Here is a 27,155-nt window from a genome sequence, read left to right as displayed (position 1 = left end):
GTCCGGTGCCTAATAACTGGCCTGCTGTTAGCTTCATGCCCCTGTCAGGAAGCGTGCAGCCTTTCTTTAAGAGCCACACCTTTCTTTCTAAGAAATGAATCTTGCACATGTTCTCATGGGGTGGGACTTTTCCTTGGTACTCTGGGCTTTTTGCATCTTCTCTCCTGGCTCTCTGTTTAATAAGACATTCAAAAATGAGAAGAAACGTATAGGTTGTCTGAGGAGATGATGTTACTGGCAGTAGTATATAGGCCTCTTCTGGACAGCCATTGATAGGACTAATAGTTGTCAAAAGGAGTGATGTAAGTTTAATTACTTGAATTTCAAAATCAGATTTGAGAAACATGGAATAATCTTGCATTCCAGTGGTGGCAATAACCTCATTTTTAAAGATGAGGACCTGGGCCAAAGAGAGGTCAATCCAAACAGGGTTGTCTATTCCCATCTCATTGAGTATCTGTTATGAAACCCATCACAGCTGATTTATTAGTACATGGGCCTTCAGTTGCCTGTGTGACTTCATCTGCAGCTCTGAGGAAGCACTCAGAATCACAGATTAAATGCCCAGAAATTAGTGCAGAAAAGTTTTTTGTGTCTGAAAAGTTTTGACTTAAACATTACCTACCAACACAAAGGAATCGTAGCAGGGGCAGGAGTGGTATCTGTATTTCCAGGATAATACTTGCTTTTGCTGAGAGACCATTCTTCATCTTCTGGCAGTTCCCTATCAAGTTCTGCAACAAGGCAGCTTTTCTTCACCACAGGGCTGTGACTGTCAGCGATAGCGAAACCTTCAGCCTGTAAGCAAGTGTCTGCCATTTGATAATAGTGATCAATTGTGCTAGGTTGCCATCCTCTTTATGGACTGACCACAAGAAAAGAAACGAAACGTGTGTCCGATGGGTTTCATGGTTCCTTGCTAGTAGAACACAGTAATGGAAAAAATGGGGTGTGTGGAAAGGAATTGTTTCTATCCAAATTTTGCAATGGTTGTTCACCCCAAAACCTGCCCTTCTTCTCCAGCTTATAGGGCTTTGCCTTCCTTTGCTTTCCTTTCTCCAGCTTCTCAAACCAGTTTTCTTGCTTTTCTAGCTCCCTGGGTTCATAGTCCCAGTAGTGTTCTGCGTGCATTATCCAGCCAATTCTCGTCTATCTTCCCTTACTTGAGCTCTTGCTCAGTTACCTTCCAGCTCCTTGTCTGTTCTGTCTCCCAATCATTTGGCTTCTATTTTATCCCTTTCTTTTTACTGTCCCTCCCGTGTAAGTCCTGGTTCCAGCCTCTCTGTCTGGCTACTTAATGCCTGTGTGGTGGATGTTAAGAGTTTGCTCAATACCAACAGTATCTGTGCACTCCATTTCTTTGTGACACAGTAATTGGCAGTTTCTGGAAGGAGAAATTCTCTGGGGCAGTTCTGTTCAAACTGTAAAGCCCCGTAGAGACTGAATTACTAGCAAGTGTAGCAGCCAGTTCCAGACACCTTTCTTGAACATGTGCAAACTGAAATTTTTGCTAAAGCTTTGCCAAACGTAAAGGTTTTTCTAAGGGAATGGAGGGGCACATTCTCAGCATAAAGGACCCCCAGGCAAATGTTTGGCTTTTTCTTCTGAAGTATTGGACAGCAGAGCTTCCCATGTAAAAAGCTACAATAATGTTTTTTTTAGCACATAAAATGGTAAAATGATTTCCACCTCCCTTTCATTTTAATCTCATTCTTAAAACAACTCTAATACTTGTACTGAAATTTCTGGTGGGAAGGGGATAGGAGAGCTCTATTTTGCATGGTAGACTTCAGAGAAAATTTGACAAAGCTATAGGCAGCTGAAAGCAAGAGCTTAAGTAATGGAAATAAAAGTTTCACCTCTCCTGGGCAACTGTATTTGTTATGAGTAACACAGGTAACAGTAGTTCTGCTCAGCATTTTGAATTGTTTCCCATAGCATTTGACAGTAAACAAGTAGATAGCTGTTTACAGTTTCCTTGGCTTGTCTTAGCAGTTTGGATTAATGTTTTCTTGTTTCAACACTTAATGGAATGATTTCTAGCATGTATTTTTTATTATGTTGATACTGTAAACTAGCCAAATACTTATATGCACAGTTTTAATTAGTTTTGATAAAAGAAGATTGAATGTGCTTTTAAGTTTAAAAAATTGGTTTTCACTTGGTTAGTTTGAGGGCTATTACAATTAAATGCATTTATTTAACACAACTGGGAGCTCTTTTAAAAGTATTTACATTTCAAAAACCTAAAAATGAGTGTATAGACTTAAGATCCCAAGCAAGTAAATGAATTCTGTATTACCACATAAAAAATTTTCACTTTGGGTAGTTGAAAATTATTTTGCCCTTGAATTGAAATAAATGGGTGTCAGGATTGAATCTGTCTGGCAGGGAAATAGGCAATGCTTGCTTTCTCATAGTGGGTCTATTAAAAAATTTGCAACTCCCCAACTCTCAGTATGAAGTTTGTAATGATAGTGTGTACCTTTTTTATCACCTCTTAACAAGATTTACTTCTTTTTTTAATTCTGAAAGGATCTACTGCTTCTTTTTACCAAGTCTTGAATATAACTTGCTTTAAGATAATGCCAGACTGCTTTAATATTATTTTAATAGATACATGTCTTGACTGGGAGATGAAGATTGCTATCGGAATCTTTGTACTGGACAGACACCAAGTAGTGGTTTGAACCATTGATATTTTTTCCTCCTTTCAACCTGAACAGTTAGTCTGAAATTCTGTTGAAGTGTCATAGGGACAAGTTTAGTTATAGCTTACCCTGAACTGGAATTTACCCAGAGGTGAAAAAACCTGGGCTTTAAAACAAATAGTTTTCCTTTGGTGTAGTTTTTAAAAGACATATTTCAGACAGCTGATTTTTCACTTCCCTTAAGCACCTCTGTATGCTGTATCTGTTACACTGACACCAGCAGTCCCCCACTGGAAGGTCCCTTTTGCTCTAACAGAGTACTTGAAAAGGACTTTGGAATAAAAGAGAATCGAATATGAGAGCTTGCACTTTTTATGTGCTTTCATATACCAATCAGAAGATTGTATTCAAAGGTTTAGGGTGAATTTCTAATGCTTGTTTTACTCTTTGACCTACTAGTTAACTTATATATTAACAAATGGTTCATGAATGAGTTAGAGCTCACTCCCATTAATGAGGACTTCGTGGCTTCTTCAGCAACAGGAAGTTACTATGTTGTGTAGCCTGATTTCTAGAAATGCAGCCTATTAACTAGTAAATATTAATGAGTATTTGGACAGAAATGATGAGACGTGACATGTTCCTTCATATTAGTAGTCTGCATTTAGGTCTCTTCCAATGAAAAATTATTAGGATACTCAGATTATGCCAGTGTTGTAAAGAACTGACCTAATTTGCTTATTTCTAAGCTTTGTGCCATTAGTTGTAACATGCATGCAGTCTTATATAAAAGCGGTATAGACAAGATTCGTATTATTTCAAGTACACTTCTAGCTGTAAAAATACTCAGCAAGCAAAAAAATATATAGGATTTTTCTCCTAGCTTCTTGTTTCTTTAATAATCTTTGATGATTATCTTATAGTTGGCTGTATGACAGTAAACCATCAAGGCTGAACTGCAAGTTTGTGTCCTGAATGACCTGCTGTAGGTTTATTACTGTTATGATGCACTGATCTTTGTGTTTTCTTGGGTTTTTTTAGTTGGTGTTTTCTTTTTTATAAATAACTGCAAGTATGTCATGAAAAGAATCTTTCTGATACATCAACAATATTGCATTTGATTTGGATTGATGTATCTTCTTCCTTTTCACTAGAAGAGGAAAGGCTGAAAACTTTCTTAATTTTTTTGAAATGTGCAGAGATGTGTGCTTTGTGCTCCCCCCGTACAGCCACATGAGAGTACTTGCCAAATGTGAACTAAAAAATATAATTTGAAATTTATGTGTCTGAGCATTGGAAGTAGGGCTCAAATTGCATTTATTCCTTGAGGAATTCCTTGAGTTTTGTTTTTTTTTTTTTTTTAATTTATTTTCAGCTGTATCCTCTAAGAAAATGCCTGTATTGTATAATGAGAACTTTCTGCCCATCTTCAAGCTAGGTAGACAGGGAGAGCATTTGAACTGGTATACTAAAATCACTGTCACATTTTGTGGATCTAAATGCACTTATGTGCAAGGCCAAGACTTTAATGTTTTCAACAACTGGAGACTTTAAAGGATACACATTAGATCTTTTTGTGTTGGTTTACATGTGTTCCTTAATATGATCGTGTATGCCCCAGTCACCTTCATGGTCAGTACTTGGGCATGTGAGGGAAATGGTGTCCCAAACGCTTTCTGTACCTCCTAGCTGCCTTGTTAAAATGGAGTGTTTTGTTACTACACTGTTTTTTTTTTTTTCCCCTGTATAGCATATTACTCCGTTTCTGCCTCATTTTCCTAACTGAAATATCTGTATTGCTGCCCTGAATGGAGTTCAGTGTCACAGTGTATTTACCCCAGTGTAATGGCTGGATCTTCAAGTACAAGTTTTCCTGATACCAATCACATGGCACCATTTTCTTTGTACAGCAAATTCCCTAGCTCTTATTAGTTGCATCAGTTGAGTGCCCAAGAGACAGGATCTGCTGCTTTTTTGAGATACTTGGTAAAACAGGTGCCATCAAGGCATATGTTTCAGACTCCTTCCTTACTACACAGATTATATCTGCTTTCGTAGGATTAGTGTACCTCATACCTATCTGCAGCTCATTTTGGTTATGTTTGATGCTCTGATTGTGCTTCTCTGCTGCTTAGGAAGAAGGTGAAGATAAACTTCTAGCAAGCCAGCACAGCTACCTCTTCCTGTTAGTACTAGTGGCTTTACTTGAGTTTCAGAGGGAAAATAATTGGCAATAAAAAGATAAACGTGTAGAAGAAAAAAGCTATTGGGATTTTAGGATTAGTTTTAGCAAGTGGTAGATTCACTGTGGACTCCCCTTGGTGAAGAGATGGAGCATCATTTAGTTTGGGAGATAACTTCTGCCCATGTACTCGCTGCCACTGCCTGCTTAGTGTGGCTTCTCTGAAGCTGGGCTGTCTGTGCTGGCAAGCCTCTGTCTCCCATGTCTGGAGGATGAATAAGAAATGGCAGATTCCTTTTTTATGTGTCCATCCTTACTTTCTCTTTTTTTTTTTTTTTTTTTTTTGGTCTAATGGTAACTACCACATCATGGAAATCTGGAGTCCTTCAAATTCAGGGATAGGGATAAGGATGATCTGAGAAGGCACATCAGTTTCTTTACGCCTTGTATGTTTGGCTTAAGTGATCATACCAGCTCCAGATACACAGATTCTTCAACAAGTTTTCATCTTTCTCCACAGTGACCCAAGAAGCCTTTTCTTTCTGTTACTGTCAAGAACCTACTGACTGCCAAAATATACATGAGGTGGCTGAGAGAATCTCAGATTCCAGGGGTCCATGATTCCTTTCAGGATATCAGAGCTTCAAGGTTTTGGTCAGCCTAGAGACATACCAGCCTATCAACATTCTCCCATTGAATACTTTCACTGTCCAAATTTTACAGTGAGAAACTATGTTCTCAAAGATTTGCAAGCTATTTGTGACAGAAATCAGTCAGACAGATTTCTGAGGTGGAATTGTATAGACTCTTTTTTTTTTATAGCATGCTCCTGAGGAAAGTTCAGAAATTTATTTTCTGATTTAATTTAAATAAAGAAAATAGGGTATTTAACTTTTTAAATAGGAGGAAACGCACAGCATCAAGAAGAGGCAGCAGAAACAAAAGACTTATATACAGCACTCTCCCTGCTTTCTGATTATTCTTGTAGCCAGCCATCTTAGTCCTCAGCTTATCTGATCTGGGCATAATTTTTCTCTTCTGTTTTTAAGTTTTTTAAAGGGAAAGATGAAGATTATTTCCTTGTTCTCCCCATTCTCCAACATTTTGATGTAAGACATAAATCTTCGTAGATATATAGGTATACTTACCAGACTGGTTACCTACTTGCATGGAGCCATGTTTCTGTTGTGGTTTAACTTCAGCTGACAACTAAGCCCCACAAGCTGCTCACTCACTCTCCCCCAGTGGGGTGGGGGAGAGAATCGGAATGGTAGAAGTGAGGAAACTTGTGAGTTCAGATAAAGACAGTGTAATAGGTAAAGCAAAAGCTGTACATGGAAGCAAAGCAAAACAAGGAATTCATTCACCACTTCCCATGGGCAGGCAGGTGTTCAGCCATCTCCAGGAAAGCAGAGCTCCGTCACGCGTAACAGTTACTTGGGAAGTCAAAATGCCATAGCTCCAAACACTAATTGCAATTATTCCTACAGGGAGAATGGGGAAGTTCTGGACAATTGGGGTTTTTTTTAGAAATGAAGTATCTCTTCAGACTCTTTGCCAGTTTCTTCCAATATGGTGACTGAGTTGCATCTTTCATCAAGAGATTAGTCTCCCAGTTCTCTAAATCTAGCTTGTCTGTGTTAGAAGCTCAGTGGTACTAAGTGGTACTACATCTTTCTGGATGTATTTACATGTAGAGCCTTTTGGAGGTCTGAACTGTTTGTTGCTGAAAGATCAAATATTCAGCCGTTTCTGAGTAGCAGTTTTTTGAATATGGGTAACAAGCTGTGGCAAGACTTGATATGAAGCCTAAAAGGTAGATGCTTCTTTTGAGAGTGACACCAGAAACATCACAAAGAAAAGTCCACAGCCTGGAGCTAAGCTCCATCCAAACCTCTTCACCAAGCACTATCATCTCTGACACTGTGAAGAGTGATGTGAAATGATTCTCTACCACAGAGTTGCTTTGCAAGAGCACTAGTGATATATTTAACTATTTGGAGTTAACCACAGAGTGCATGTACTTGTAAGCTGTCACTCAGAAAGAGAGGTTACTTTCCAGCTGAAGTTCTTTGAAATACAAATTCTATGTGTATTCACTTCTTAGTCATCCTTCAGGTTTTTAAAAATTGTATCTCTAGAGGAGTTAAAAATTAAATGGGGCTGTGCATATTTTGCCTTATATGCCTGTGTGCTGAGCATGAGGAAGAGTGGGACTTGAGCCCAAAGGAAAAGAAATTATCCAGTCTTAAGTAAGTGTCTGTACCTGTTGTGTGAATGTGGACATAGTCTAAGCTTCTGAGACAATGCTTTAAATACTCTTTCATGTAGAAATTATCTGGGAGGAATAAATAAGTGGAGGAATCCCCAAATTAAATTATTTGGTTTCTTGTTAAGGAGCAGGTCAAATGGATAATGGCTTTATTTACATTTGACCTTTAAAATATGTAACTTTTGATTAGACATCTTTGCAGCAGACAGCAGAAGAGATAATTCCATCTGCCTGAAGGGATCTGTGATAATTTAGCCTGCAGGGAAATGCTATTAAATTCTCCAAGATGAGCAATGCATATTGATTGCTAGTTGTTTGTGAAGGCTCTTTGCTTTTATGATGAATTAGAATTGGAAAACTTTGGTTCAGTTTAAGATCAAATAAATTAAACTCTAGTCTTCATAGTCCCCAGTTTAGACCTGTAATTATAGGCCAGAAATTGCTACAAAATGTGATTCTGACTACTTTTGTTTGCATCAGTTATTACAGTGCTTGTTTGAGACTGAAGAAGTTTAGTAATTAAACTAAGCCTGCTGTCATATTCCAGTTGACAAATAGGGCAGATACGTTGGAGAAGGTACCTAATAAGCAGGAAGAAGCTTTTATGCTCAGGCTCCAAGGGAAGGCAATGCCATACGCTAGTAAAATCCTACAAAGAGGACCTAAAGTGTCTGTGATTCATTTTATACATGAAGATTTGAGCAGTTACCCATTCGATAACTCATTATCACTTCACCTGAACTTCTTTCCAGCAGATTGCCAAACTGAGGCAGCAGCTTCAGCGCAGTAAGCAGAGTAGTCGTCACAGTAAAGAGAAAGAACGTCAGTCACCTCTCCATGGCAACCATATAGCAATCAGTCAGACTCAGGTAAGCAGATAGTTGCTTATATTAACAGCCTCCTACCTTATCAGGGTTGGGTGAATAGCCTGCGTTTCTTCCTATCTTTCTTCTGTTGGTTTTCTTATGTGGTACACTGAAATGCTTAACAACCTGACACCATTGCATCTTCACTGAAATTTAATTGATAGGCATCGTATAATAAAAGAAAGAAGGGTTGCAGCAGGATAGCAACTAAAATATATTAAGAAGCTGTAAAAATTCCGAGCATGGCCAGAGAAGACTGTGTTTCCAGCAATATGTACTCGCTTCCAAGACTAATTTTTGTGGTACATTTTCACAGTCTCTGCTCCTTTGGAAGGTTATCAGTTTTGCAACCCAGTTTCCTCTGAGGTGGTTGGGAAAAAAAAAAAAAAAGAAACAAAAAAAAAAAAGAAAAAGAAAGTACCAAGGGTAAGCAGTCTGGATTGGCAGCCCAATTGATCAGTCTTTGAGCAGCAAGCAGAACACTAACTGGCTTGTTGCAAACAGACTTCTAATTCACCTTACCATGTATTCATCAGTAAAAGACAGTGATGCTGTATCACCAGAGATTTGAGGGAAAAATCTCATTTCCTTGTCCCATTTTAAGAATCTTTCTGATACTTTGCTTATTGGTCAATTCCTGGCCAGAGAGGCAATTTCCACATGACACCAAGAAAAACAGTATTGTGGTGTTTACTTTCTAAAAAGAAAGTGATAATTCACCTTGGATTTAAACTGAACTGAAATCAGGATGATGCTTACCACAGTACAGCATCCCTGGTGACTGGTGATTAGAGAATCTGTCACACTACAGGATAAAAGTCTTTTTCTCCATGGTTTTGCCTAGGACATACCTCTTGGTTGTTACTGTAGTCCACAATCATTGTCAATACAGGATCCTGTCTTCTACCATAAGAGTTTGTTGTTGTGGTGGCTATGTTACAGTACAGTCATTACAGTCTATTTTGAGAGTTTCCATTGTATTAAATGGAAAAATTGCCATCACCAACCTGTTCTTGTTCCAGATACTGTGACTTACTGTAACACCTCAGTTGGACATTATCTTTAGGATGCAAAATATTATGTCCAGATTATGTTCGTGACCATTCTCATGTTCTGTGCTAAAGGACGTTGTGATGACAGGACTTCTCTCCAGACATCAGTCTATGGATTTGATATCCTCCTCTCTGAGAGGTTAAGCTCAGTTTCCTAGTCTGACAGCTTCTGTTTTCTGTTGTCTTATTACTTACCTATTTTTCCAAGTGATGTGTGAATTTAAGCAAATGTTAATATAGCTGATCATTTTAACACTATCCTGGCTAGGACATTTTTTGTTTTCAGGTCATTTTCATGTTTTACAAAGTTATAAAATTTTCCTGTGCTCTGAGTGTATCTATATTTCTCCTATTATAAAGATACTGACACATATGAAGAATAGCTTTGATCAAGTTACCTGGCTAAATTACCAGCCCATGAACCAGATTCCCAGCAGGGTGCAATGGAAGATGCCCCATGCAGTGTCTGCTCTAGCCATCATAAGCTGCCAGCGAAACTGAAACCCAGTTACGAGTTCTAAACCTCAGGCAAGGTTCAGTCAATGACTTTGTGAACCTTAAGCCGCTTGTAGAAAGCAGTTAATAATTTCTCATTTGACAGTGCAGACATCTGAGTCCTGATTAAATTTCACCTACAGTGGATTCTTAACTTGGACCCCATGTTACTAACAGGCCAGTATTTGAACTCCTGAAATGTTGGTTCTGTCATTGTGTTTCCTGACTGCCTTTTTAACTAGCTAGTGTTTTAGAAAGAAGAATTTGAGCTGTGAGGGCAGATCCTTTATGTTCCTCCTGTTTGGACAAAACCTCGTGGTTAAACCTAACCTTGTGATGAAGACATATAGGAAATTGATATTTTTCCTGAAATTTATATGCTTCTATAACAAAGAACCCCACTACATTTTGCATAGAAAAGCGTTTTGCTTTCCATCTCGAAGTAAGCTGTTGTAGGTACCTGTGTGACTATTTATAGTCACTGTAAAAACAGTCTTTGACACAGACTCAAATCAACCTAGGACATATGCTTTGAAGGAACATTCTTTAGTACTTGGAGCTCATTTTGTCATGGCTTGTGCAGCATTTTGATTTCTCAAGAAGGTGTTCTCTGAAAGGCTGGTGAAGTTTTCAGTTCTGGCACTCTTGTGGGAAGCTGTCCTGCAGGCAGTGTGTTTTGTCAGAGAATGCCTCCACACAAGTGACACGCACCTTTGGAGCTGCACATTGTGCGAGGTTCATTTGGCAAGAACTCAAAAATAGTTTTTACATTTTGTCTTAAGCGTCCTGTGATTCTGTGAACAGGAGGAGAACATATATTGGAAAGTGAACACTGTTCATGGCTGTCAGCATAGGTGCATCTATGCTATGTAGCTTCTGCCAAGGTAAAGCTTTTGAGGTTGACTGTGCAAGATGCATGTGCACTCTTCTGAATGGTCCCTGTTGGTAACAGAACTTCACTCCAGCAGGTTTTTCTGAAAACCATACTTCTGTTTATTTGCATGCTTGATTCTTAAACTCAAAATGATTTAAGACCTTTGACATGAAGTTCTGAAAAGCTATAAACTACTGAAATTAAAGGTTCAGAATGAATGCTTTATTTTTCATTCACTAAAGCCAACCAAAAGAGAATAAAAGTGCATTAAGTAAATATTTCAGTTGAATGATTAAGCTTTTAGGAGTGTTACAAAATGCCTTTTGGATCCCAGTTAAACCATCAGCATCAGCACCCCGTGTGCTCCCCATCCCTCTACCGCATATTTTATAGTCTATATATCTGGAAAGTACATATACTTGCCTACTTACTGATAAGTGAAATAGTAGAATGCTTTTATTATAGAACACTTCTTTAAGTAGAGATTATTTTAGTGGCTTTTGATTCATACAAGTATTTATTTTTATTTAAATTTACCAAGTAAAGATGGTCTTCTAGATGGCAAAATTAATACACAGCTTCTTACTATTTAGGTTTTTTGGTAGCACTGTTCTTAGACTTCTCTCTTCATTCCATTTTCCAACTTCAAATCATGTTGCGCTTTATCTTCTAGGCTTCTATTTCCAGATCAGTCCCTATGCCACTGTCAAACATATCAGTGCCAAAATCAACTGTTTCACGTGTGCCGTGTAATGTAGAAGGAATAAGCCCTGAATTGGAAAAAGTATTCATTAAGGAAAACAGTGGAAAAGAAGAAATATCCAAGGTAAGCGTATACTAACATGCTTATGGTTGTTTCTTCTTCATAAGCTATAAACACATGGGAAACCTCCCTCCTGAGAAACCTTCCTCATGGCTGAAATTACAAATAATTTTCTTCAAAGAACTGTTTGTTTGAAAATTTTGTTTCAGTATTTTAGGGTGGTGTTTGTTTTTGAGGGTTCTTTTTCGTGTGGTTTATTTTGTTGTTTGTGGTTTGGTTTTTTTTTTAATTTATTTTTGAAGGGCTTCTGGCCAAACATACTTTGTTTAGAATGCTCTTTCTTGAAAGTTTTTGTGCAAAATGGAAGTGCTTGAAAATTTAGATACTTCAGGCTACAGCAGTAAGTAATTGGAGACCAGGAGATTAATTTATTTGCTTCATTTTGGATTCTTTTTCTTAGGCAAGACTTAAGTTTCCTGTGCTATGCTCTGCTTTTTGGTTTTAATGCTTTTCTTCCATAAACTGAATGCGGACCATTTTACTTCCATGAAACCACTGTGATCTGTCATGGGAGATCTCCATGTGGGAAATACTGACAAATGGGGCAGCTTTGCTTATGGGAGAACTGGACCATTGGAATTGTCACTGGGGAGCACTGGAGTGCTCAGATGACACTTAAAATATGAAATACCTAGTTTACAGCCACTGTTTCCTATATAGCCAATGAAAATTTTCTCCTGTGGAATAAACTACTGTTTTTTCTAATCTTATCTTGGACGTAGGTTCTTTTCTTGTGAATGGTCATGTAATAGCAATTCAATGTACAAACCAAGCTATAAAACTTCAATCAGAAGTTTTAAGATCCCAAAACCTGATATTTGTAGTTATTCATTTTGGCAGTAAACTTAAAAAGTTTTGGAATAGTCTTGGCTTCCCCAGAGACTTAGTTGTGCAGACAAAGCAATCTTAAGAATGAAATACTGTAGTAGTAGTAGAAGTTTTATGCTAAGTTTGCTTTCCTAAGGCTGTCTTATCCCTTTAGAAGGGGTGTGTGTTGTAATGGGGAAATAAGGAAAAAAACAAACACACAAACCGAAACAGAAAGCCCCAATCAATAAACCTTGTTACACCATCTCCAAAGAGAATATAAAACTGTATGTATTACAGTGCCACCATTGATGTTGCTATGGCTGAGATTGTAATATCCTATGGTTAGAGGACATTTCATTTGTTTATCAGACAAATAATCTTCATAAATGTTGTCCTTGAGCTTTAACAGCTTATTACTTGGGATGCAGAACTCAGTCTCCTAAGTTACTAAATGTACTGGCTCTGATCCAGCAAAACAGTGAAGCACATACTTTAAGTGCATTGTTGGATTGAGGCCAGAGGTGCTCAGCAGTTTACGCAACCAAGGCAATAGTGAACCCTTCCTCCAAACATTTAGCTGGGAAGAGTCTTCAGACACAAAAGAAAGTCATAAATTAGATATTGCCCTTGAAGTCAAGCCCATCTTTGTGGGCAGAGGGTTGTTTCCTGTTATGTAACTGCTAATTTCTGTGAAGTCTAGTCTAGTGGGACCTGAAGTGGAACTTCTAGCACTGTCTTACAGCTTACTAGATCTTGTGTCTTACTTACGGAAGATCATAATGAGTAATTTACTCAGTCTTACTGTTGGTGAACTTTCTCTGATACAACAATTTAGCTTCTTTTTAGCCTGGGGGAGTTGGGGCAGCTAGGTTAAAGGTTAGGAATTACTGAACAAAAGATAAACTATAGGAAACCAAATTTCATTAGTTTCACTGCTAGTGAAACAATTTGTTTTTCTTTCAATTTTCCGCCATTCATTCTTGCTGTAACATTCTGTATTTTTAGAAAGTATTTTAAAATAGCAATCAAAGGTAGTTGGTTGCTTCGAGTGATGTGTGAAGCATAAATTATTCTGTAGACTTGCTTGTAAGATTGGTGTGTATCTAGATTTTCAGCTGGTTTCTTTTAACCTGCTTTGATGCTTACTTCACAGTTTTAACAGTGCATGTTCAAATGTTAATTTTCATATGAATCGATCTGTACGGCTGTATAAAACACTTTGTGCCCTGTTGTGAATCTGTATTCATTTGCCAGGAAAGATTTGGGGAATAACATATAATCTGCTGGAAAAACTGAGAAGGAATATTACCTTTATTTTAGGTACAGCTCACTACCTAATTTTTAAATTTTTTTCTTCTTAAATTCAGTTATTACATTAGTAGCTTACTGATTTCTTCAATTTCATTTTGATAACCACGTTTGGGCTGTCCTAAGTAAAATAAAATGCATTTTAGTTCTGTTAACTTTCAAAATTTTAGTCTAGTGTTCTTGAATTTTTTTCTATTTAGTCTTTCATCTCTTCAGTATAAACTTGTGATTTTTTTTTTTTTTTTAAACTTTCTTGAAATCAGGCTAGGTGATATATAAGACAAGAATAAGCTTAAGGTTAAAGCAGTTTTATGGATAGTTTTATGAATATTACTTGAATTACTTTTTTTAATTTAGCTGCCAGTTAAAATGGGTAACCAGGGAAACTTTCCTTTCCTTGCTTAGTCTTCAGATGCATAAATTGATTTAATTTATTTTTTAGATTTATGTTTTGGTTTTGTAGGATATGATGTTACATACCTGCTGTTTTCCCTTTTGCTGACTTAAATTTTTGTAACCCTACTTCTTAAAAGTCTTCTCTCATGCTGACTTAGTTCTGTTTGTTCTTTGAAACACTGCTCTTTGCTTTTGTTTTAAATAGTATTTTATTGATAATAGAGGTTATACTTATAAAAGTACAATTACTTATCAAAGTAAAAATAATTGTTCTAGATATTAGTCTTGTTATTTTTGTGTTTCACAAAGATAGTTGATGATACAGTAATGTCATTATGTCATTGCCTTTGAATAATGTAATTGACCATAAAATTTGGAGGGATTGCATTATAAGTGGTCACAACATTCCAAATATTTTATTCTGTACAGATTCATACATGTATGTGTATATTTTTTCAAATCCTTCATCTTGCTTAGTTAGCTGAAGGTGTTTTCTCTTTTCTTTCATAAAACTAAGTTAAAGGTGGCTTTTTTGAGTCACTTCTTAATCGCTTCTTTCTCCTCAGATTTATTAATAAACTTTAATTTTCTAATGCATTTATTCAAAAATCCTGGCTATATTTTCCTTCCTATTTTATAACTTGTTGACGAGCTTTCCAGGTAATTGTTACAATGCGTCTGTTCCTACCCTTAACATGAAAGAGGGAATCAGCTTTTTGTGAAGTTGTGACAGGCTTTTGTTCTTTGTCCCGTTGTGACTCGACAACACAAATGTTGGAGACTTCGGTACAATAAGACGATGGATTTATGGTAGGGAGTTGGGGGGTAAGAGGTGTTCCCTCTTACAGAATACATTGCGAAAATAGGGAAAAGTGCCCTGTAGCAGGATGTGGACACATTCGTAGGTCTCCTATTAGGAAAAAAATACTCTCTTTCAAGTATACAGAAGTAATAAGAAATTAAGCAATTTTGATGGATTATCACACAATGTAAGTAAAATGATTAATGTGTTTCTTGTTTCATTTCTAATGCTCCTGGAAATAGATAGCAAGATGGTTTTTTGTACCTATCAGAAAACTTAATTCTGTAAAAAAAGGACTTTTTCTAATTTGCCCAGTTGCAGAGGATCCTTACTTAAATCTTCATATCCTTCATCTGAAAAGTTGATGTTTTTTTCCAAGTGTTCCTTCCTGGGATACATTATATTTTTTTGCACTTGCACCTTATCTAAGGCATTGATGACTTCATTGATGCTAGATAGACAAAGCACTTTCCTATGTCTGCCTTTGTGTTCCAGCCTAGAGAACATTTTTTTAAATTGAAAGCATGGAATGCTTTGCTCTCAAGAAGTTGCCTCCCAAACAGATGTAAGGCTTGTGAAGAACAGATTGTTTTTAAAGCTCCTGTTGGTATATTATATCATAGTAGCATTCCTGATGCTTCTGGGGAGGGTGTTCTTGTTTTTTTTTTTCAGTGAAAATATGGATACTGAAAACAGTGTTTTGAGAAATGCATGCTGTTTTCAAACTGATAATTTCCATACCTTTGCAGGGAGATGAGGGTAGTATGTAACTGTGGCCAAGAATACACTGTCACATAGGGGTTGGCAGGTGTCCTGTCAGAATGCATTTACCATAAGGTTAGTACATGACTGGACACTCAGGGGGAAAAAAAAAAACCAAACAAACCACAAAAAAAAACCCGACACAAAAAGAACAAAAACCAGCATATAGAATGCAGTAATTTCCATGCATTGAGTGTTATGAAAACTAATAACAGCTGTACCAAATTAGTTACCCTATTTCTTATGTTGTAAGAGGAACATAAGTTCCAACAACATAAGTTGTGAGGACTTCAGTTTTTAGAATAGTTTAGGCATGAATCATGGAAAGTAACTTTTAAAGTATTTTTTTTATGTTGATCAGCTTTAATACATAAAGTTTTTGAAAATTGGAAGACTTTTAACATTTTCATGAAGTTTTTTGCTCTTATCAAAACTTGTATTCAATATTGAGGGAAAGATAAATACAGCAGCACAGTAATCTGAAATATGTGCTGTTATTTTCTATGCCTTAAAAGTTATTTAAGAGTGATAAATACTTAACTTTTTCTACTTGTGTGTATATTTAGAAGCATGTCTAAAAATATGGTTAACTTTTTGTACCTCAAATTTTAATTCAGTGGAGGTTGAAATATGTTGTTTGGGATATACTTCCTGACTACATAAGACTACGTTGTTCCAGGTGTGGAAGGACATCTGTGTAATCCTGAAGTCTTTAATTATGTGATCACTTACTGTTTTTTCTCCCTCCCTGGAATCCTTGCTTTACCTGTTACATGGAGCCATAGTACATGCACTTAATGAGCAGCTGGTCGGTGTTTTTGTTTTCTCCTCATTAGATGCGTGTCCTAATGCTCGCTATTAAACCTTGAAGTCAGAAATCTGAATTTTTTCCTGGGTTTTTGCTTCTATATAATGGGAGAGTGTCTGAAATTTTATTCTCTTTTTATCACACCTATGTTATCTGCACTTTATGCACAGAGAAACACAAATCCATCAGGTTTCCATAATGTGATTCTTCAGGTAACTCAGGATACTGCATATCATTTTAGGAGTTTAAAGTGCAGCTCCTCTAGTCTCCTTCTGCATCTGTGAATGTGGAAGACTTGCAAATCAAAGTCCTATATAGACTGGACATCTAGAAAAGAGACCATAAAAGGGAGAGGTGGGTTCAGATGACTTCCTGGCATCTCATAGAATTTTTGTGGCTGAGATGGAAATAAAAACGCTGTTCTGCAAAGCAGTTATTTTTTTGGTTACGTTAATTATGAGATTGTTTTCTTTTCTACAGCTTCAGTCTTGTTTTCTACCTCTTTTCTGTCTGTGTAACAAATGATATAATGCTTCAGGTCTATCTTGTGCATTGAATGAGTCACGGCCTGTTGGGGGTGATGGGAATAGCAACACGTAGTCATGTTGTAACGCATATGCAATGTGAACTGAGCTGTTGGAACAGACCACACAGCTGTGTCCAAACTTTTGAACATTTGATGTACCAACTGTAATGTTCTCTTTATAGTGTGTTTCTTTGCTTTTAATTGAAATGTGAAATGGTATTAACTGGAAGGCTCATAAGAAGAAAAGGATCTTCCCATTCTCTTACGTCTGCCTCTTTGTATAATATGTGGTGGTTTTCTGGATAGGCTGTTGCTGGAAAGGGGAGAATGCGATACTTGGCCAGTAGGTTTCATGTCCTCGTTGCTAGCAAAAGAGCATCGGGTTGAATTTTAGGCTCTGGAACAGGCTGTTATAATTTTGGAATATATCGAGAAGAGGAAGGCAATAAAATAAAAATGTTCACTTGAAGTAAGAAGGAAAGAGACATTAATTTTTTGTAGCTAGAACATTTAAGCTGTTCTCTATGGCTTGAATACAGTCCTCATTGAAGTGAGGATAAAAATTATATTTAAATCTTGCAGGCATTTTTTCCCATTCACTTTTAAGCAAAACTGTCCTTCTCATTTAGTTTCTTACATTTAAAGCAGCACTGTCTTTGTGATAAAACTAGTTTTCCACTGGGAAGGGCAAGTAAGTAGAGCATGCCAATCTACTACTGTAAACATGTCTACACAGTATATTCCAGAACGGGTGCAAGATCATTCTGGCCAGTGCCAACTAGGCTGATATGAGCAGGCACTGCTTACTAGCTGTGGTTCAAGACAAAGCTTGTGAACCTTATATAAGCCTGTGCATCATCTGCATAGTTGCCATTTTGTCAGAGGTCACCTATAGAAGCGAAGGATGGAATGTAGAGCTGTGCTAGAGGATTATGACCTACTGGCAAAACTTGTACGGTTTAATTTGTAATGGTAATTCAGTTGGTTGCTATGGCAATAGCATGCCACTGTATTTGACATTTTCTGCTTTCCCTTTTATCCAAACGTGATCTCTGTCAGAGTACTTGTTTTTCCTTCATAATAACAGTGACCTTTACTGAAAATTGTATTACTAAGTATAATTAGAGATCTATTTGTTGGGGAGGGTGGAGGGGTGGTGCTTTTTTAAAACAACAGTAAAGGAAAAACCCAAACCCAAAACATTATACTACCATGTGTTGAAGTGCATTCTGATGTTAACTTTGCATTAAGACGATGTAGTTGGCTTGGAACATCTGCACATTGTCCCAGTGTTCAGCGTAATTTATGTATGTTGTATCCATTGTGCGTTGCATTGTTTTCTTGTATAAGGTTGTTCTTTCAAAAATGGCTTGTTTGCTGTTCCTAAGGCCTTGCCTCATTACCTCTGTTATGCATGCTACAGGCTGACATTGCTTTGGAGTTTGATCTTTTCTCTGTAACCTGAATTGTTTTGTTTCTTTTGCAGCCTTTGGATATCCCTGACGGTCGAAGGGCCCCATTACCTGCTCACTATCGTAGTAGTAGTACACGAAGCATTGACACTCAGACTCCGTCTGTCCAGGAGCGCAGCAGCAGCTGCAGCAGTCATTCACCATGTGTCTCTCCCTTTTGCCCTCCTGAATCTCAGGATGGGAGTCCTTGCTCAACAGAAGATTTACTCTATGACCGTGATAAAGGTGAGAGTAGAATGGCCTGCCTTTACCTATGGAAGGCATGTGATGTCCTGCTTTTACAACTACCTTCATTTTACTCATTACATCAGTTTTTGTTTTTGTTTGATTGTTGTGGAGGGACTGAGGATTTATCTTAAAACTGGTTTTGTTTGTTTACATATCTTTTTCCCCTCTTGTTTGTGAAACTTCACAAACATCTTCCATAAATACGTCAGAGGAGCACAGCAAACAGTCTTAACTATTTATGAAGATTCTAATGTGAAGAATTCAGATTGTAACATGTTTATGTTTAAAAAGGGTTTCAAGAAGGTTTGTGGTAGACTATTCATCATGGGTGACTTACTTGCTGATGAAAATGGTGATGAAGTTTTGGACTGCTTTTAAAAGTACTCTGCTTCTGAACGCTTACATTCCGCTTGAAGCTATTTGCTGAGGAGCTCAGATATGAGTTTGAACAATCTAATGGAGAGTCATTATTTGTCTGTGTATGTTGCATAACAATCCAAAATTTCTGAATGATTTATGTGTTTATATGAGATATATCCTGCATATTTTTCAAACTCTGTAAAATGTAATTTGATTTTGTAGAGAGCGTAAACTGGAGTTTCAGTAATTAAGAGTTACTGACAGAACATGTAGTATGAAAATATAGGCACCAGTTTAAAAAGACTGATTTTATTCGGTAACTGTTTAATAATGAAATTATTCTTGGGCTTCTGATCAGCTAGTCTTAAGTCTTTTATCAGCTGGAAATGTGGACTTTAGCTTGGAGGAATGCAGGGTTTTGATAAAATGTGCAAGCTAGGAGTAGCAAGTTTCACAGAGGAAACAAACTTCCTAAGATTCCGTGTAGGTTTACTAATAAGCTAAAGACAGCAGTATTTTAAGGTTACAAGTAAGCTTTTTCTGTAAACGTTCTCTGTTTAATTCTTAAAGTAATTTGTGAATAAGATAGGGGAAGGCAGAGGGAGAAATAATAGCTTTTTCCAGTTTCTGAAAAAGTATTGCTTTCCCATCTCGGATTTAAAAGGAAGTAGTGGAAAACAAATCCACCTGCCCAAATCCTGAATTGGGGGTGGGTGTGTGCACATGCGTAAGTTAACCACGTGAAAGTAAAAGTTGCAGTTCAACACGATCGTTGGCCATGCTCCAAAGATACCAGAGATGTTAGCTTCACCCCCTACTTCTCTTTCTTATAGTATGCATGTGAACTGTAATGTGTTGTCAAGACTGAATCACTGTAGAGACATCCAGTAATGTACTAGCACACGGGGAAATGTCTTGACAGGTAGTCGTTCATATATGTCCTGATAACAAATACAAGTTAAAAAGCAAGGAAATGAAAAGAATAATTCCTTTTGCAGTTAGTATTCAATTATCACAGTAACTGGAATTTTCAGTGGTATTTTATTGGCAGTAGTGAGTGAAGACAGTTTGAAATAGTGCATCTTCTTAATACTTTTCAAGGGTTTTTGTCTCCTGTCTCAGATTTTTTGAACAGCTAATGGGAGTAAAATTTATTGCTGAACTTCACGATGAATAGATACGTATTTGTGGATTTTGGTTTTAAGACTGGCTTTAATATGCTAGGTTTGTATCAAAAGTCTGCTTTAGTAGTAGTGCATAGGTGATGGTGATACTTTGATAGCCAGCTTTGTAAAGTTAATATAATTGCATTTTTAAATTAGTTTAAGTGAGATACTTAATACTGTGCTTTTGAAAGATAGAAGTTTGAACTGCTCATCACAACTTCATTCTGTAAGGACAAGATAGAAACTAAAAAAATGCAGAGTGGTTTTTCAACAGAAAGTAATTTGTTCAGAGGTTGTAAAAGTATAGTCAGCAAGGTGCCTATCACTTTCAGTTCATTGTGATCCTGCAGGACAGTTGTTCTGAGTAAGAATGTTCTTTTCAAAATAGTTAAATTATAGATAAATGAGGTATATAGGTATAAATTATAAGGGAGTAGCAAGTTTTGAGAAACAGTTTATGAACATCTGTTGTGGATATTAACTGCTTTATAAAACAAAACTCACACAGTTTTTCACACCTGCATTTTAAAGGTTTTTGTAGTGCTAGAACAAAACTGTCTTGAGTTTGCTGTGAGACCTGATAAGTTTTGAAAAATGCATTTATGTATATGCATATATGTATAACCAAACATAGACATTTTAAACTCAAGATTATTTTTCTGTTATTTTTCTCAAGTTGAGGTTTTACTTTCTTCTCTATGGGAATAACTTGGCTTTACCATTAACAAAATATAATTATCAGCTTTATGAATGCTCCTGAGCGTGTTGCTGAATAGGAAAGGAAGGTTAGTAGTTTGACTGAGAGACATGAGCAGTGAGAGGAGCCAGCACTCTGTACAGACACAGCACTGCTTTACATTTCTAAAGCATCTTTTATTTCTTGTGCAAAGCTGTGTTTTGGCCTGAGGCCCTCACAGCTGCTCTTTGGACTGTATCAGCTGTTTGGTTTACATTTCTGCAAGAAGCTGCTAAATCTATTGAATTTTTCAAAAGGAAGTGAAAGCTAAATTTCAGAAAAGGCCCATAACACTGCTCCGAATGGAGCAGTGATGCTAAATGGTATCAACTGGAGCATAGAGGGAAAGGTGGGAGAGAAGGTGTTTTAATGGCACCTGGCTTTATAATTTTGTTTTTGAAATATCATCCTGTTGCAAGGCCAATGATTGCCATGCTGCATTAAATCTACTGGTTTCACTAGACCTGTTTTTTGATACTCTGGTCCATGAGACTATAATATTCAAAGTGCTACATAGCATACTTAGCAGCTGTGACAGATGTAAAGTTCAAAGGCGTCCTAAGGTATAAGCAGAATGAAATTTGGGTTTTTTTTGTACAAAAATAGAGAGTATGACCTATTTTTCAGGGGTTTTGAGTTAGGCGCTTTTATGTAGCGTTGTGTATTCCCACTGTCGCTAGCACGCTGTTACAAGCAACATGTTCATGAAGATGAACTGAAGATACTTTTTAACTTCTGGGCATCTGATTCATAGTTTTTAAAATGAGAATTGTATGTGAAGTCTTTGTGATAGTCTTAAGAAACAAAGGTATTTTTGAACCTATCCAAACAAATCCCAAGACTCGCTGGCAAAGTTTCTTGTTTCCTTTAAGTTTTGTTGCTCTAAAAATTGTTTTACAGATTCTTTTTTATTTTGCCTCCTTTGATGCTCTAACATATGCAAGCTAAAATTTTTGGTATTACGTCTTCTGGTTAAAACAGTGCTTTTAGTGTTTAATTACAATCTTAAACATCTTCTAGATAGAATATATCGATTTTGAATATTTATATTTAGAAATTTTATGTAATAAGGCTCCATGTTGTCTGCTGTGTGGTTATGGTAACAAAACTCACTTTAAAAGTTGCATCTGCTAATCTTCAATCATTGTCATCTTAATGAAATTTGATTAGTTGTCTGAAATACGCCAGCAAAGCACACCCTACTGGTGGAAGCATGGAAGATGCAGACGTGTCCTCTGACATGAAGACTCTGAGAAAATTAAAAAAAAAAAAAAAAAAAAGTGTAAACATCACAGTTTGAGAATATGCATTTGTGGTGTTATCAAGGATAAATAATGTGACAGTTTCGCACTTAAGTGCTTGCATGATACGCAAGTGGAGACTGGCTTAAGCTGTAAATTCCACTTCTTACCACTTTAACTCTAGGCCTATTTTCCCAGCACTCTTCCGTTCTTGCACTGCTGCTGTACCTGTAGGACCAACACCAAGTGTTAAGTGTGACCCTCCTAATAACAGCACTTATTTTTCAAGTAGTGGTGTGGTGTGTGTGTTTGATCAAAATGAAAAGCTAACAACTTAGCTTTAAAAGCAGGGAGGGTAAAGAGAGGAACAGAATAGTTAAATTATACAATATATTTTTTTTTACTTGTTTAACAGCTGTCATACAGAAAGTTTCAGCCAGACAGGGCTAAATAAACTGAAAACTTGATTGAAAACTGAACTGGCTAGGCAAGACTCTAAATATTCCAAGAACTGACTTAACTTTGAATTCAGTTCGATTCTTTCCTTGGATGTACTTCCAGAGTTTTCCACTATTTGGTGGAACGAACAGTAGCACATTTTATGTCTCAGATTTTTTAAATAGAAACTTGGATCTTCAATTTCAAATATTAGAAGGAGGAAACAAACTGTCTGGGTTCTGTTAATGATTTCTGTGTTTGGAATGAGCTGTATGGGCCAACAGTGGAAAGATGCCAACAGGACCATCATGCTCCCAGCTTGGCAAATATCTGTATTGTCTTTAAGCTTTTTCTGCCTTCATACAGTTAACACCTAAAATTCTGTAAATAGAAGTTCTGTGTTCACTCTACAGCAGGAAAGAGCTGGATAATCAATATACTACTGGGGTTCACTTCAACTGTTTTTTTTAATCATGTCTTTCATAGTAAATCTCCAAAGAGAAATGTGGCATTTGAACCGCTTTGTGTCATCTTGTAAGAGGAAGCAGAGATGTTTCAAAACCTCTAATGATTAGCCTTTGTATTTGAGTCACGGTTAATACAAATGTTTATGTAGTTACTGTTTGCAAGCTGTTAAAGACAACCTTATATGCTTCAGTGACTCTAGATCATAGTGCCTGAAGCTTTGGTGGGTTTTCCACTGTTGCTGAAAAGGCACCCATGAGCAACAACAGGATAAACAAAGGTATCAGAGTTAAAAATGGTAAGGAACCCCATATCGGTAGAAAGACTCAAAAGGAGCTAAAGCAAGAGCAGTTATTTTTCTCCAAATAAGGTGTGTTTGTAAGTTAGGGGATCCTCTTTAACCTTGCCATTTCACTTCATTTTTGTTTGTTTAAATTACAAGCCCAAGCAGAGAATAGGGAGAAACTAATACTAGCCTGAGATAGGTGTTGCTCTTTGAAAAGGTAGAAGCCAGTGCAGGAAGCTAATTTTCTGTGAGTAATTACTTTTGTACCTACTTTTATTTCCTTAATGCATTGAATATCCTGTTGTCAAGATGAGTGTTTAAAGTGAACCCTTTCATAGTCTTAGTTTTTCAAACAGTTGTGCTTCTGTCATTACCAGAGCGGAGTCTTACCTCTTATATTTTCCAAGAAGTACAAAGAAATCTGCCTATTGCCTTGTGTCCTAGATCTTTGCACCTTTAGTTCTAAGTGTGTCTAGTAGTCACCTGTAAAATAGACAGAGGCAGCTAGAGTTAGGAAGAATACTTACATCATACAGTTAGTAGTGATGAGAGAATCGAGTTGTGGAATTTTTATTGTGGGTACTAAAACAACTTCACAATTGTGAAGCAAATAAGGTAGGGCACTGTAATGATGAGGTATCAGTACCTGTATTACAAATGTGCTTTCTTTACAAGTTCTGAACGATTCATGAGACCTGAGGTCAATATTCCGGTGAAAAATTATGTTTTAAAATAAGATACATGCTGTATACACACATTTTCAATAACTGTGTTTATACAGTGAGAAGGTGTATTATCATTACCACTCATAATTCTTCTGCATGTATTATGCATATTACCTTGTTCATTTATGTTTTTTGAAATACATAATAAAGAATGTATTTGTTTCCAGGATCACAGCTCTGCTTTGTTCCGATTGCAGTGTTCTGGATAAAAATATCCTCCTGTTATGTGTTGTTATATGATAGATTACTGCTGCACTGAAGCTTTTATTCAGAAGAAATGTGCTATACAAGGGTGTTAGAAATAGCCTGCAATAAAGGAAGCATTCTGGTAGAAGCAAACCAGCATAGTGGCTAAATTGTGAAAAAAGGCATCTTGTTTGGAAATCAAATTTAATTTAAAAGCACTCTCAATCTCTAGTAATATAACTGCTTTAAATTTTCAGACAGTGGGAGTAGCTCACCGTTGCCCAAGTATGCCTCATCTCCCAAACCAAACAACAGCTACATGTTCAAACGAGAGCCCCCAGAGGGATGTGAGCGAGTGAAGGTCTTTGAGGAAATGTCGTAAGTAATGCCTTTTATATCAGCTGGTATCTGCAAAGCAGTAAACCTGTTTACTGAGCCTATTCAACTGCAGATGAATAAACTATTCCAGCTGATGAGTTTTTCAGGAGCAAACTATTCTTAGAGTTTGTACAGAAGAGAAGTTGAAGTGTTCACGTTGGTTTGAAGAAGAAATGGAGTCTTTTATGCTTGAACTCTTTTTGTGCATTTATAAAAAGCAACAAAAATCCAAGCAGAAAAGATAAGGTACATTTAATTTCCTAAGCATTTATAAACCTGTTTCCATATATTTTTTTATTAACTTTTTAAATGGTCATGGCTTAAAACAAAAACTCTTCTTATCATAATTTGTTATCAGTTTCAAGCATAGGTTATGTTTTGATAGGTTTCATTCCATTTTATGTTTTATACATATGTAAAGTGTTTGTAGATGGTAGTCTACTTATAGCATAGACTTTGCCCAATATTTTTGTTGAGCAAGAAATCAGAAATTAAACTCTTGGACATCATGTCTTTTTCCCCTAGACCCAGCAGTATGTGAGCACATGCTGTCAAGGTTGCATGCTTAGCTCCTGTGGATGAGAGAATTAAGGAGGGGAAGTTTCTTGCTCTAACAGCATTCATTGCCTGCTGGATGGTGAAGGAACAATACTGGGTTGTGGAGGAAGCCTCTAGACAAATTACGGAATATGGGAAAGGAGAGGTCTATTTCATGGAGGTTCTCAAAGTGATTTAGTATGATTAAATGTGTTGTTGCTGCTGCATTGTTTTTATTAAAGAAGAATTTGTGCCATTCTAAATTACTGCAGCATTTTTTCATGTGCCTATGTAGTGCAGATTTTTCTTGCTGGAAGTTGCATGTTTATCCAGTAATTATCAAGTCATTTTTGTGACGGTACTATTTTTAATGCTGTGGATCAGTTAGCTGACTACCAATATGGAAGATGTTTGCCCCTCTGTCCAATTAATCTCATTCCTTGTCATTCACATTTTAGCAGTGTGTAGAACCACAAAGCTCATGACATGTAAAACATCTTGGTTGGCCAGATATATAATCTTTTTTCTTGTTGTAGGTCTCGTCAGCCTGTCTCAGCCCCTCTCTTTTCATGTCCTGACAAAAACAAGGTTAATTTCATCCCAACCGGATCAGCTTTCTGTCCTGTAAAACTTCTGGGCCCCCTCCTTCCCGCTTCAGACCTGACGCTGAAGAACTCTCCAAACTCTGGTCAAAGCACAGCTTTGAGCACCCTGACTGTTGAGCAGCTTTCATCTCGGGTCTCTTTCTCATCTCTGTCGGATGACACCAGCACAATGGACTCTACAGACGTCCTGGTACAGCAACCGTCCCAACAGCAGCAGCCGCTTTTGCAAGAAATTCAGACTGAAGACCATTCCTCTCCTCAGAGCTACGTGTTAATCTAGACAAAGGTGGAGCAGGCCTCTGCCCTGAAACAAGGATTGAGGAGATAGTTCAGATACATCTGCATGAGGTGACAACCTTTCAGAACAACACGGAATACTTAGCAGCATTCAAAAAAATATCTCAACGCTGTTCTTGGCAGGGACAGAATTCACATTCAGCATTTTTTGTGAGAAAGCAGTAATGCCTGCGGAATCCATATATCAATAAGCGTTTTAAGTGGAGACTATGCATTTCATAGTATGTTTGACCAGATTAGTACTGTGTCCTGTGTTCTGTTTCAAATTCTACAGTATAAATAAGCTCTATATATATATATTAAAAAAAAAAGTTGCCTGTCTGAATAGAAAATGTCTTGCTGTGTTGTGTCCTATGGAAAATACTGTACTTCAGGATTATGTTTACAATTGATCCAGGTGTTTATGTTTCTAACTTCTGTAATACACACAATGCAAAAAAAAAAAAAAAAAATGGCCACAACAGTTGCACAGTGCCCACCCTATGGCCTAGCTTCAGGTACTTCTCTCGAAGTGTAAACTCAGGTAACTTGGAATGTATGTCATATTAGGATATAAAATATTTTACAGCTACAAAGCTAAAGAGGGAACATCACTCTTTTGCCTTTTCTTATTTTATGCATTAATACTTCCTCATTACATTCCACTTTCTTGGAATAAGTGCATTCAGATCCAGGTGAACGATGACCCTGGACATGGGTGAACATGAGGAAAACCAGCAAATCTGTGATGTATATCACTTTGTCATGTGCTTACAAGTAAAACAACTGTTGCATTTACTGTCATTTCAATATATGTAAAAATGTGGCATTTAAAGGTTTCAGGTGTTGCTCAGTTAATGACTGTTAAACTGTTGCAAATAAAGTGTTCAGTACTAGGCTGTACATGAGAAACATTCCACGTTGTGTGTGAAAGGATTTTGAAAGACAAGAATGTTTTTGTTCAAGGACAGAAATTCTTTCAGGTTTCACAGGGGGTGATGGGGATTTTCCTCTCATGTTTTTGTTGGCAGTTAAGGATGTGAAATGCTACTGTTGCCGTCTAAAAGTCAAATTAATGTTTAGTTTCTCTTTTGGAAATGTTCATTCATTTGCTTGTTTGAAATAGGTTTTCAGATTTTGTCAAGCAGTGTTAGATGAGCAGCATTTTATTTATGTAGTGAGTAATTGTGTTTGGATTAAAGTCCAAAAGTAGCAAGTGAGTGTTCTAAGAGGGGTGGGGAAGACAATAGTTTTAAGTTCATGTTACTTAATCAAAGCTTCTCCCATAACTTTCAGTTACTTAAGTTGTGTGTGTAAAAGTGTGTTTCTCCCCTCATTAAGTGTGAATAAAAAAAAATCCTTGTAAAATAATCCTGGTTTTGCAGGCTGGACACTTTCTCAAAATAGTACACGGCAAGAACGGGTTAGT

The 27,155-nt window shown here is 36.9% G+C and overlaps 1 protein-coding gene across 1 annotated transcript in view; it reads left to right on the top strand.

Moving 5' to 3' along the window:
* The window catches only part of GLCCI1 (glucocorticoid induced transcript 1), a 52,944-nt gene extending 26,747 nt beyond the window's left edge, over positions 1–26,197 (top strand). Inside the window, exons 4-8 of the mRNA XM_010286966.1 lie at positions 7,858–7,974; positions 11,066–11,218; positions 18,114–18,324; positions 24,188–24,308; positions 25,382–26,197. Coding sequence (XP_010285268.1) covers positions 7,858–7,974; positions 11,066–11,218; positions 18,114–18,324; positions 24,188–24,308; positions 25,382–25,730 — 951 coding nt within the window. The 3' untranslated portion in view covers positions 25,731–26,197. The remainder of the gene's footprint in view (positions 1–7,857; positions 7,975–11,065; positions 11,219–18,113; positions 18,325–24,187; positions 24,309–25,381) is intronic.
* The last annotated feature ends 958 nt before the right edge of the window (positions 26,198–27,155 follow it).

The sequence above is a fragment of the Phaethon lepturus genome, unplaced genomic scaffold (assembly GCF_000687285.1).
Source record: "Phaethon lepturus isolate BGI_N335 unplaced genomic scaffold, ASM68728v1 scaffold27985, whole genome shotgun sequence".
Taxonomy (NCBI): domain Eukaryota; kingdom Metazoa; phylum Chordata; class Aves; order Phaethontiformes; family Phaethontidae; genus Phaethon; species Phaethon lepturus.
This window is presented reverse-complemented; position numbering and strand designations above follow the sequence as displayed.